Here is a 12592-nt window from a genome sequence, read left to right as displayed (position 1 = left end):
CAGGTCCAAACGACATGCTCCATTCCTGTCTCTTCTTCTTGGTGGTAGATCACCTCTGGGATGGCTCATTTTAAGCCTAGTGGAATGGCAAAACGGACCAATTCCCTTGTTAGGGTTCCATATACCTTATTTGCATGGACCCACTCTCAAAAGGGTGCCATACACCTTATTTGCATTATTAGCAAACTGTCCAAACTCTTTTGTGGGCCACAAGCACTTTATTTGCATAGTCCCATCAAATCATTTGGTGGGAGTTATAAGACCATGGCAAGAAATGCCATATAAAATCAATCCATTGTATTGCAGACCGCTAGATTAAACAAAAGAAATGGACAGACTCATTTTATGGGAAGTATAATGAGAGAAATCACAGGATTGAAGGAAAAGCAGCAGGTGCCAGGCCTCTGAAACCAAGACTCAATACCACCAAGGCACACACTCTCATGTCTGCTTGGCTTCTTTCTATCAAAAATCTCTCTCCACATGGATGGTGAGATGGTGTAAAAATGGGCGGGGTGGTGTCTGACCTCCTCTAACTTCACAAGGGGGAAGAAGAATCAAGATCGACAACCCAAGGCTGATTCCTATGAGGCAGGGGTCAGACACGCCTCCTCTCTCCACCCTCCTTACCAATTCTGACAGAAACTGTCCCTCCCACAGCACTCTCTACTTCTTTGTTGGGTTCAATAATTCATTGCAATGGCCACACAGAACTCAGACAATACTCACTGTTATGGAGTTTATTAGGGAAGTAACAGGCTACAATTCAGGTTCAGTAATGCTGAGAATACAGTACTTCCATCAGGACGGCCTCTTCCCAGGCATGCCGCAAGCATGCCTCTCCCTGGCCCTTTGGCCTCTGCCCAAAGATACTCAGCTCTTTTGCGCCATGGACTGGGACGCCCACGGCGCCATCTCCTGCCAGTCTTTCCTGCTGCCATTTCTCTGTCACTGCTTCTCGCTGTATTCAGTGTTACAGCTCTCTGTTTCCTGGGTCTAAGAACTTCTCAGCACAGGGAATTCAAAGGACCCACTGCCTCTTCTTTCTTGGTGGTGATGGGATCTTGTCTTTCCTACCTCTGGGGTGGCTCATTTCAAGCCCAGTGGGATGGCAAAACCAACCAATTCCTTCGTTAGGCCACAATTACCCTATCTGCAGAGTACCGCCCAATCACTTGGGTGGGAGTTACAAGACTGTGGTGAGAAAGGCACACGAAAGTAATCTATCGCACTGCAGATGGTTGGCAGGAGTCTCAGTTCACGTCCTCTTATCTTTAATAATCCCAGCAAAAACATGCACACTTTCTTCTAGCATCCACATATTAATTTCACAAAAGGACTCTGATAAGCTAGGCTTATGTTGTCATAGACCTAACTCTGAAAATAATATTTTTGCTAGAGAAACCATGATGAATCTAGATTGTATCACGTTGCCAGGCAGTATGTCAGGCATTGAGTGTTCAGCAGTGAGAAGAAAAAACTCAAACAAACCACCACCAACAACAAAATACCACTGTTTCTGCCCTTATAAAACTTATGGCCTAAGCACACCCACCTACAGATATAGGTTTGGTTGTGGATATTTCTACACACATAATTGTAGATGCTGCATGTATATTAACATAAACAATAGAGCACACAAGGAGCAGTCATGGAAACCTCTTAGACACAACCAAACACCTTACAGGATGAAGTTCCTGGGCTCAAAGGTGAAGGGCCATAGACTCAGGGGACATCTATATCAATTGGTACAACATAGTTCATCAAGACAATGTTCTGCACCCTACTTTGGTGAGTAGTGTCTGGGGTATTAAAAGCTTGCAAGCAGCCATCTAAGATGCAACTATTTGTCCCATTCTATCCGGAGCAAAGAAGGGCGAAGAAAACCAAAGACTCAAGGGAGCAGTTAACCCAAAGGACTAATGGACCATGTGAACCACAGCCTACATGATCCTGAGACCAGAAGAACTAGATGGTACCTGTCTACCACTACCAACCACTCTGCTTAGAATCAGAACAGAAGATCCTGGATAGAGTGGGAGAAAAATGTAGAACAAAAAATCAAATTCACAAAAAAGACCAGACTTACGGGTCTGACAGAGACTGGAAGAACTCCCGAGACTACAGGTCTAAGACACCCTTCTGACTTGGAACTGAAGCCATTCCTGGAGACCACCTTTCAGCCAAACAATAGCAGGTGCATAAAATAAACAGTAACACCCAAAAGGAGCATATTCCTTAGAACAATCAATTATACGAGATCAAAAGGACAACATTTGCTCAAAATCAAAGATGCGAAGGCAGGAAGGGGTAGAAAATCCAGGTATAAGGAAACAGGGAACCCAGGGTAGAAATGAGAATGCTGACACATTGAAGGGAATGCAACCAATGTCATGGAACACTTTATGTACAAACTATCAAATGGGAAACTAATTTGCTCTGTAAACTTTCACCTAAAGCACAATAAAAAATTAAAAAACAAAAACTCCTTCTAGCTCAGTCAGAGAGAGAAATCACACAAATCAATATAAAATCACCATGGTATATATTATGAGAACCAGTACATGGTGCTAGGAGACCACAGCACGGAGAATGATTCATTCCAGAAATTCCGGGAAACTTCCCTTGAGAAAGTGATGGCAGAATTTAGATCAAATAGAGGAAGGTAGATACGGAGGCTGTTCTAGGAAGAGGTTATAACACGGACAAAGTTCCTGTGTCAATACGAAGCATTGTTCACTGGACGACCTGAGATAAAGCCAGTATGGCTAGGAACAGTGTGGTGTGAAATGAGGCCAAGAAGGTGCGTAGGGGCAAGACTATGCAGATTATTATTAAAAAAACTAAAAAAATAGGCCATATTAAATATTTTGTATTCTATCTTAAAGCCATTTAAATGTTTTATGGGGGTGGGTAAAGGGAGTAGACATGAATAAATATGTACTTTGAAAAGATCGCTCTGACTGTACTATAGAGAATAGACTGGAGATGGGTCTAAGTGACTTTCGGAAGATACACTGAATTTTAAATTGATTTCCAACTAACAGCTGCATGCACTCCTGCCTCCTCCTACTTTCCCATCAAGTAGGTGATATTTTTTAAAAAATCAGTTAAATGAATGAAAAAAGCTTTTAGATAAGTGATTATTTGCTCTGCAAAACGGTTCACTGAATTTTTTTTGCAGTATTTTTTTTTCCTTTGGCTATAGTCTGCATCTCAGGCGCACCAACTTCGTCTTTTAAGGAGGTTAGGAAAATAAGGCAACTGGGTCTCTACGCAAGATATGAGAAATGATGAGACTCTGCATCTTCACGTAATCCCTAGGTGCAGTGGTTACTCCGCCAGCTGCTCCTTGGTTCTACTCTGTCCTACAGGGTCTCTATGAGTCAGAATCCACTCGAAGGCAACAGGTTTGATTTTTTGGTTTTTATACCCTATGAGGCATTGGGGTGGCGGTGTGGGTGCCTCAGTGGTAGACTTCTCACCTTCCATGTGGGAGATCCAAGTTTGATTCCTGACCAATGCATCTCAAGCACAGCCACTGCCTGTCTGTTAGTGGAGGCCTGTGTGTTTATGATGGTGAACAAGTTTCCACAGTGCTTCCAGACTAAAATGGACTAGGAAGAAAGGTCTGGCATCTCCTTCAGAAAATCAGCCAATGAAAACCCTGTAGACCACAATGGTCAGAGTTGTGCATGGGGTCTTCATGAGTCAGGGAGACTCAAGGGCCACTAACAGCAATACATACTCTCCTCTGACTCCCTCTACATTCTATATATAAACTCTGGGAGACCAAGGACTTTGTCTTTAGTGCTGTCACCCTAGTGCAACCTGAGATGCTCCATAAATACCTGGTGAAGTGAATTAATGAATATTTTATACTACCACGCATGCGATAATTCATTTGAGAAGTTTGGGCGTGTGAAAACCGAAGGTGGCAGACATTTACAAATAAAGAAAACCCTAGAACAAAGCAATGAATGGGAAGTGAAGTCAGCTGGTTGAAGCAGTTTCCACAAGCTGTTCAAGTTGCCCTCAGGAGCCACTTTTTTTTTTTTTTTTTTTTTTAATCTAAGCCAGCCAGCATCCTTCTGTTTTTGGTCATTGTGAGTATAAAGCTTCTCGTTTCACTCTGCATTTCAACCTTAGCTAACTGCCTTGCCGCGCCAGGTCCTTGCGACAAGCCAGCACGCGTGACTTCTGGCTTGAAGTCACACTTTAACACCCGGTTATCTCTTAAGTCAGCATGGATGACATTCGGTTTTAGGCTACATGAGAGACTTTAATCTGATAGTAAAAAAAGGCACAATTCTCGTTGACCTCCTCCACAGTAACAAAAAACTAAAAAGCAGGGAAGAAACCTTGTCACACTAAAACATCAACGGGGCCACCGATGAACAAGCAGAGCACACTCTGCAAAGGGTTGCTTCCCATCAACCTCTGGGGTTGATGGGAAGCGAAATCGGAGTCAAATGCCGTGATCCAAATGACAGGTTACCCAGGAGTGTGCATAGTGGTGAAGACAGGGCCGTTGGAAGAACCCCAGGAGGGAGTATGGAAGAACCCCAGGAGGGAGTACGAAAGAATAATTGTCTGGATTCAACATGAAGGTGTTAGTTATGGGATCTGGAATAGCCAGGAGCGACAGGAGCATCCAGATATCCATATCCAAAGGTGAGGGCCGGCCAGGTGAGGGACTCCAAAGGCGTCAATGATGCAATCCAAGATGGCGCCGTAAGTTATCACCCGGAGCGCAAAAGAGGAGGTGATTACCCTGATCCAAGATGGCAGCGGAGGCTGAGAAGAACCGAGGGGCGGGGAGCGCGGACAGCTTCTTTGCCCTCAACCAAGATGGCGACCTCCGTGGGCGCCGTCCCTAGCTCCGCCCCGCGGCCTCGGTCCCGCCTTTCCCTCATTCGTCTCTCCGCCCCCTCGCGCTGCCCGGCCGGGTCCGTGGTGCTCGCGCAGGGAGAACTGGCTACCGGCGGTGACATGGCGGCAGCCTCGGCGATTGCAGCGACCAGGGGGAATGGGGGTGGTGGTGGCCGGGCCGGCGCCGGCGAAGCCAGCGGCACGCGGAAGAAGAAGGGCCCGGGGCCTCTTGCCACCGCGTACCTGGTCATCTACAATGTGGTCATGACGGCAGGGTGAGGCTGAGGCTCAGGGACCAGGGAGGCGGGGAGCCAGCCTGGCCGGGGAGGAGGCTCTGTGGCGGGCGGAGCGACTCAGCCCTGCTCGGGCGGTGCATCCCCGGCAGTCGGGGTCCAGGACCGGGCACGTGGGCGGCCGAGGGCTGAATGGGCCCTGGTCCCTGCCCCGGAGCTCCGCTCGGAGTGGCGGGCCGAGCCAAGTTCCCGGCACAGGGTCTGCCCTGGGCTGGAGTTCGGTGGGCGACAGAGATGCGGGCTCCGAGGGGCGCGGGAAAGGCTGGCCGGGTGCTGGCCCGCGAGGGCAGTGGGAGGCCGGGTGGGCTGGCCACCCCAGGTCCAGGTCTGGAGGGCGGTGCGACCCTGCAGCGCCAAGGGAGAGAGCCCGGGAGGCCAGTCGCAAATGGTGAACTCTTCCGTCTTGGAGAGTGGAGGGAGCTGTGGCTGCAAAGTGGACATTTATTTAGGCGGCTGTTTTCAAAATCCAGGCTGAGCTTTCATCTGAAAGGTAATGGAGAAATCTTCAAAGTTTTTGACCCGTGACATGAACAGAGCTTGCTGAGTTTAGACTTTATAGGACGGACTGGGGTGGGGAACACTGGGGATGGAGGGCAGAGTTATTGGGAAGGGTGGGCGGGATAGACCCTCAAAACAGGCTTTACCCCTCCTGTTTCTCCCTCATTTCAGTCCATCCCTTAACTAGAACTAGTGCAAGTTCTAGTTCTGACACTAACTAGCTGTGGTACCTTGGATAAATCACTTCGGTTTTCCAGGCCTCCGTTTTTCATCTATAAAACTAAGGAGTTGGACTAGGTGATCTCCAAGGTTCCTCCGGCTTTGCAACTCTTTGGTCTTGTGGTTTTGCTGAGGAAGATCATAGGGTCAGACAATTTGTTATATATTTTTAAGTTGCATTTATTTCTTCAAAAAAAGTTTTTTCCTAATATTTTATTAGGAAAAATTTCAAACATTTAAAGAAGTTGAAAGAACTGTGTAGTGAACATCCACTTTTATTAATTCTTAAAATATTAATACATAGGCAGGATTCAAAATTCAAAATATGCACAAGGGCATACACTGAAAATCTTTTCTCTCCCTGATCGCTTCCACCCAGATCTCCTCCCTGGAGGCAGCTAATTTTATGTGTCCTTTCCAGATGCTGATAGGAGCCCTGGTGGTGCAGTGGGTAAGCCCTCTGCAGCTGGCTGCTAATCGAAAGGTGGGGGGTTTGAACCCACCAGCCGCTCCTCGGAAGAAAGATGTGGCAGTCTGCTTCTGTAAAGATTTACAGCCTTGGAAGCCCTGTGTGGGCAGTTTTACTCTGTCCTGTAGAGTCGCTAGGAGTCAGAATGGAATCGAGGGCCATTGGCTTTGGTTTTGGTTTTTCAGACACCAATACAAGCAAATGCGCATATAAGTTCTTCCTTTCCCCTTGCCCTTTTTTACACAAATGGTAATGTTATATATTTATAGTTCATCACCTTGACTTTTTCACACACACAAAAATATCTATATAGTATGTATTGGGAGGCTCATAAGTTTACTGGTAATATTTGAAATGGTAATGTTGAAACCAAGGCTTAGAGCAGTTGTGACTTGCTTGAGGTCATAGAACTTATTAGTAGGGGATCTGGAACTTATTTCTCTTGATTCCCAGGCCAGTGAGGGAATATTTCAGAGTACAAGTTTTCTTTATCACATAAATGGTCATATAGATTGGTTTTTAAGAGAACATTCAATAATTTGTGCGTGTGTTTCTATTTATATGTGAAATTCTTATTGTCTTAGCGAGGGCATTGATGAGAGCAGTGGATTAGAGAGAGGTTTTAAGGTACATGGCGGAAGAAGGAAAGAAGTCTTTATTTCTGAACAGTGAACAAAAAGAAGGGGGTGGAGGATAAGGAGTGGTGTCTTAAACGAGGAAGAGAAACTGGGATTATGAGAGTAAAACCAGCTCTTTCTACCTTGCTAATGGAATTTCTGGAGTCCCTGGGTGGTGCAAAGGGTTAACACGTCGGGCTGTTGACCAAAAGGTTGGAGATTCAAGTCCACCCGGAGGCACTTTGGAAGAAAGGCCTGGGATTCTACTTCCAAAAAATCAGCCGTTGAAAACCGCATGGGGCACAGTTTTACTCTGATACATATGGGGTTGTCTGTCATGAGTCAGAGTCGACTCGACAGCATCTGGTTTTAAAGGAATTTCTGTCTTAAGGAATTCATTTCTTTTACAAAGTCTGTTTGAGGTTCTTGTATGATATTTTCTAGAAATAACTTAGAGCACCTACCCCTCTTCCTCGTTGAGATCGTACACTTAGGTAAATCTGTTATTTCTTTCAAGGAGACATATCTTAAATATTAAGATCCATTTGCTTTATTATGGAGCTTAACAGATAAAAAAAATTACAGGGCCTAAGAAATCTATTTCTGAGAAGGACAGTAGAGCAGAGATGTACCATTCACAGCTGGAGGCCTGATTGCTTTGTGTTTTGTGTATTGATCTGGCTTTCTCTTCTGAGTTGGTGGAATTCAGCTAAAAAACCTTTTCTTATTTCATTTGCAATTTTAAAAGGATAGATTTTAAGGTGTGGTTGTTTTCCAGTGAGACACTTACACATTAAACTTTAAAACATTTTTTCTCCACCCCATTGCTATTAAAGACGCTTTAACCGCACAGGCCATTTGAAAATTTCCTTTAGCAGTTTTTTTTTCTCTTGTCTTAGACTTTCTGGCATTGCTCAAAGACCATTTTCAGCTCATTTCCTTCATTTTGGCCATGTTCTGAACAGGCAAGGTTGCCAAAAATCTGAGCTCCAGATGGGTGAGGTGCCACCGTGCTCTGGCAGCACACCCTTGGTAGGGTGCCATTGATGATGCGACGCTCGTGTGTGTTACAGCCTGGCCTCTGAGAACCACAGTTGGTAAATCCAGGGTACCAGCTCTTGAGATCGTCTTTAGCAATCTGAGTTACCACATCTTTTTTGTCACCTTAAATTCTACCTACCTACCTTGTTTTTTTTTCCTCTGATTGCTCTTTTTCTCTTTTCTTAGGTGGCTGGTTATAGCAGTGGGTCTGGTGAGAGCGTACCTGGCTAAGGGCAGCTATCACAGCCTTTATTATTCAATTGAAAAGCCTTTGAAATTCTTCCAGACTGGCGCCTTGTTGGAGGTAGGTCCTGAGATTTGTTATTGATCTCTGTTGTTATAAAGGAAGAAAATGTGCTACTAAATTATATTGAAGCAGCCATATCTCTGTTGGATTTGCTTTACATTTTGAAATTTTGCCTCATAGTATATACTAAAATGTTAATATTTGGAGTATCTTTGGGACATTCTAGATAAGATAAAATCTCATTTAACCTGTATTACATTCAGCTTTGGGGGAAAAAATGATACAAGCTTAGATTAGGATTTTCAAAAATTCGAGGGACATCCCAGGGGAGCATTAATAAGCTGACATACCTTCAAAGGCCAGGCATGTGATGGAAACAGTGAAGTTGGTGGGTGTAGGGCATCAGGAGTGATACCAGAAAGGGTAAGGCCTGCCTAAAGGCATTCAAATTAAAATACATATATTTTAACAAAACTATTAATTTCCCTGTATTAAGGGTATATCCTGGGGTAGGTATGTAGTAGGATTTTTGAATTGTAAGTGACAGAAACCCAGTACAAACTATTCTAAGCAAAAAAAGGCATTTGTTGGCTCCTGTAGTTGATAAAAATACAGGGGTAACTTACAGAATCAAAGGAACCAGCTCAAGGACAAGAACCAAGGAACTGACATTTGACTCTCTTTCCATATCTTATCTCTGTTTCTCTTTAAAAGTTGGCCTTAGACTCGCCTACAGCCTTCTCCACCTGGTGGGAAATGGGGAGAGTGTTTGTTTTACTCTGCCTCTGTGTCATTGTTCTAGGGAAGGATTCTGGTTGGCCTTATTTCTTGCGAGTGATGTGAGATACTTGATTGGCCAGATAGGTTAGGACACATGCCCACCCTTCTGGCCATAGCTTTGGACACACAGAAGTCCCTGGATGGTGCAAATAGTTACCATACTTGACTGCTAACCAAAAGGCTGGCGATTTGAATCCACCTAGAGGCACCTGGAAGAAAGGCCTGGCAATCTACTTCCCAAAAATCAGCCATTGCAAACTGTTTAGGGTACAGTGCTATGCTGACACATATGAGTCAGAATCGATGGATGACAACTGGGGTTGGGCACACAAAGTTAATATCTACCATAGTTCATTACGGTGAAAAACCTTCAAGTTGCAGGGAAGATCTGATGTTGAATTCATTTCACTTAGCCTCCAGGGCAAGCCCAACATGACATTTATACCTCTGGCAATTTTTAAATCCTGAACAGTGGAATGATATTTAAGAAAAAATAACTTACCGCAGTGAAATGAGATGTGATACTTCCACTTCCCACCCTCAGTTTTGAAAGCAGAGAGTTGTAGGTTTTGTTTTGTTTTTCTCTTAGAAAGCGGAGGAATTTCAATACCGTCCATACCCACTAAGGCAGGTAGTATGATGAAATGAGCTTCCAACTGAGGACTCTTATTCTCAGTATAGTGGTCTGACCAGCCTACTCTGTGAATTTGGGCAAGCTGTTTGTCTCTTTTCTGTCTCGTTTTCTCATTTGTAAAATGATTCGGTTAAAGTAGACTTCCAGGATCCCTTCCTGCCCTAACACTTTGAGTCTGAGGAAACAATAAATCCTAATGGGAGCCGTTTCTGAAAAGGGGCATCAGTAAATAAGTAGTTCTTTGTCTCTCAGAGCTTTGGCCAGCAGAATTCTCTCAAGCTACAGAGAAGCCGGCTTGGGGCCAGCACCACCACAAGCTCCCCCAGTGCTTGGTGTAGTAGGGAGTGGTAAAAAAAAGCCAACTGGAATTCTTAAATAAGAAACAGACCCAGACTTTGGTAGGGAGAAGCTTTATTCAGAAAGAAAAGAGGGACAGAGACAGGGACTAGTGGAATCGTGGGTTAGGAGGACTGTAACAGTAGAGCGAACACTCCAAACATCTCAAAGAGTTAGGGGAAAAGCATTGATCTTTTATAGAGACTGAGCATAAACAAGACCGGAAAAAACCAGGTGTGGGGAATTGGGGTGAGCAGATGACGTCATTGGATGGTCCATCACAATGTTTTACCCTGAGGTCAGCCTGTTCTCTGGGAGGGGCCCTTAAAGAGGGGTAGTGTGTTGGCTCAGGCTGAGGGAGTGCCAGAGTTCAGGGACTTGGAGGAAGAAGAAAAGCTTAACGAAAGTTTGATTGGCACTCTCCTTCTGATTGATCAGTGGGGACAAGCAATTCAGTTGCTCATTTATGAGGCAAGGAATGGGAATTTGGAGGGTCTGCATCTGGCCTTGTCCTAGTCCTTATCCTAGGTAAACAAGGGGACCCCTGTGAGTCCACGTCATACAGGAAGGGTGGTTATTTGCAGCAAGCCATTTTCCTGAACACAAAGGATGGTGGGATTTCTTAACCATCACTGTTTTCCAGTATCACAGGGTTTAGGTAAAATTCAGCATTAACGGGACACCTCACTAATTTAAAGGGGATTCTACGTCTGTAACACTTTGTAATATTAGCTGTACAATATATTTTTAAAAAATTTAAGTATATCTTTGGGAAGATAGTGACGTTAAATAGTTTGGTACAAAATCTACTCAGGAACCAAATCTTGGACTTTAAAGGATTCGCCCATTTATCCCAATAGAATTTTTAATAGGGATTTAAGAAAATATTTTGGATTTGGAGATTTATCTCTGATACCCACTAACAACCAATTAGGTGATAAATCCTGGATTTCATTTTGGGAAAAGTCTGTATAACAAACTGAAGACTCCCAGGAATATGCAGTTAATTAGCTCTGTGGAGGTCTGTGATGGCAATAGACCCCTCAGATGGGGGTGACAAAGCAAGCTTATCAAAACGGTATTTGCTGCGTAGTCTGGTTAATGAGTGTTTCATTGCCTATCAACCTCCATAATACAGTGATTGCGTGTACGAGACATTGTTTAATTACAGAAAACAGTTATTCGTATGGGAATTCTTAGTGCTTGAGACTATGTCCTGTTTATAGGAGCAGGAAATGGATCCAGGGAGGTCAGCTACTCCTGCCTCCGTATGAGGAATATTATTCTTTAGTAGGTACTGTGGGAGCTTGCTTAAAAAGGAGATGACTTGTTCTCAATAAATCTCAAATCCTCTTAGGAAAATAATAGCATTTTACTTTTTAATACCAAGCAAGTGCAAATAGGCATATATTGTACTGTAATACAAAAAAAGGAAAAAAAAAAGTAGCTTAGTTTCTGAGGAAATTAAGCAGTTTTTTGCAAAATGAGGTACAAAGCTATACAACAATACAGCTTTTTTAATACAGTGAACACAAATCCTCTTTGTTTTCCCTGCATATTCATCTGTGAATGTCTTGAGTGGTTTTTATGGTTTTCCAAATGACTCCACAGGTGATAATTTCAGTATGTGCTTGAGTCACTGTGGTGGGTTCTGTGGAGCTTGGGTCCTGCTATTAAGGAGATTAAAATCTTAGTGGATAGATGATGACACAGGACTCTTGGCTGCAGATAATGGAAACCTTATTAACTAACTTAAACAGCAAGAGGAATTTGTTATAACCATACAGAATATCCCACGGAATCCAAGGGCAGGGACGTAGCTGGGCCTTAGGAATGGCCTGGAATCAGAGACCGGAGCATGGTAGGGAACCCAGGAGTTTTTGCTCCGTCTCGTATCTCTCAGTGACTCATTCTTCTCTTCTTGCATTCCAATTTTCTCAGTTTCCTAGCGTACGTGGTAGATAATGGCAGCAACCAAAAGCTCCTGAGATTGTAGTTCCTGCAATCAAGGACTAAAACCGAATCTTAGTCCCAGCTCCACAATTCCAGTGAAGGGCCTAATTTGTCCAATTTAAGTCAGATGCTCTTTCCTGGGCTAGTTACCAGGAATGCTTACCCCTGGACCAACTACCTGTGAATAGGGGCAAGGCCACGTAAGAAATGCTAAATGGAAAGCCTAAAAAGTGTCTATCAAAGCACTCAAGTACACGATACAATGAAGACTATTGGGTGATAATTTGACAAAAAATTGACAAAGAGTAGAATGCTAATAACCAGTGTTGTGGGCCAGGAGATCACTGTGGGAATAGATGTGTTGCATCTTGCGTTGAATCCGAGTAATCCTAAGAACTAATTAACATTGATAGCAAAAATTTAATTTTAAAAATGCCATTCATGGCTAAACAAAATATGCTATGCCCATGCAATGGAATATTATTAAGTCATAAAAAGGATACATGCTACAACATGAATGAATGTTGAAAACATGATTTTAAGTGAAAAAAGCCAGACACAAAAGGCCATATATTGTATGATTCTACATATATGGAACGTTTAAAACAGACAAATCCATAGAGACAGAAAGTA

At 43.7% G+C, this 12592-nt stretch overlaps 1 protein-coding gene across 1 annotated transcript in view; it reads left to right on the top strand.

The window, feature by feature from the left end:
• The first annotated feature begins 4921 nt into the window (after positions 1-4921).
• Positions 4922-12592, top strand: part of HACD2 (3-hydroxyacyl-CoA dehydratase 2) — a 106999-nt gene continuing 99328 nt past the window's right edge. The window contains exons 1-2 of the mRNA XM_049878412.1: positions 4922-5147; positions 8196-8313. Coding sequence (XP_049734369.1) covers positions 4993-5147; positions 8196-8313 — 273 coding nt within the window. The 5' untranslated portion in view covers positions 4922-4992. The remainder of the gene's footprint in view (positions 5148-8195; positions 8314-12592) is intronic.

This window comes from Elephas maximus, chromosome 1, assembly GCF_024166365.1.
Source record: "Elephas maximus indicus isolate mEleMax1 chromosome 1, mEleMax1 primary haplotype, whole genome shotgun sequence".
Lineage (NCBI taxonomy): Eukaryota > Metazoa > Chordata > Mammalia > Proboscidea > Elephantidae > Elephas > Elephas maximus.
The sequence above is the reverse complement of the archived record's forward strand: the minus strand, read 5'-3'. Positions and strand labels throughout refer to the sequence as shown.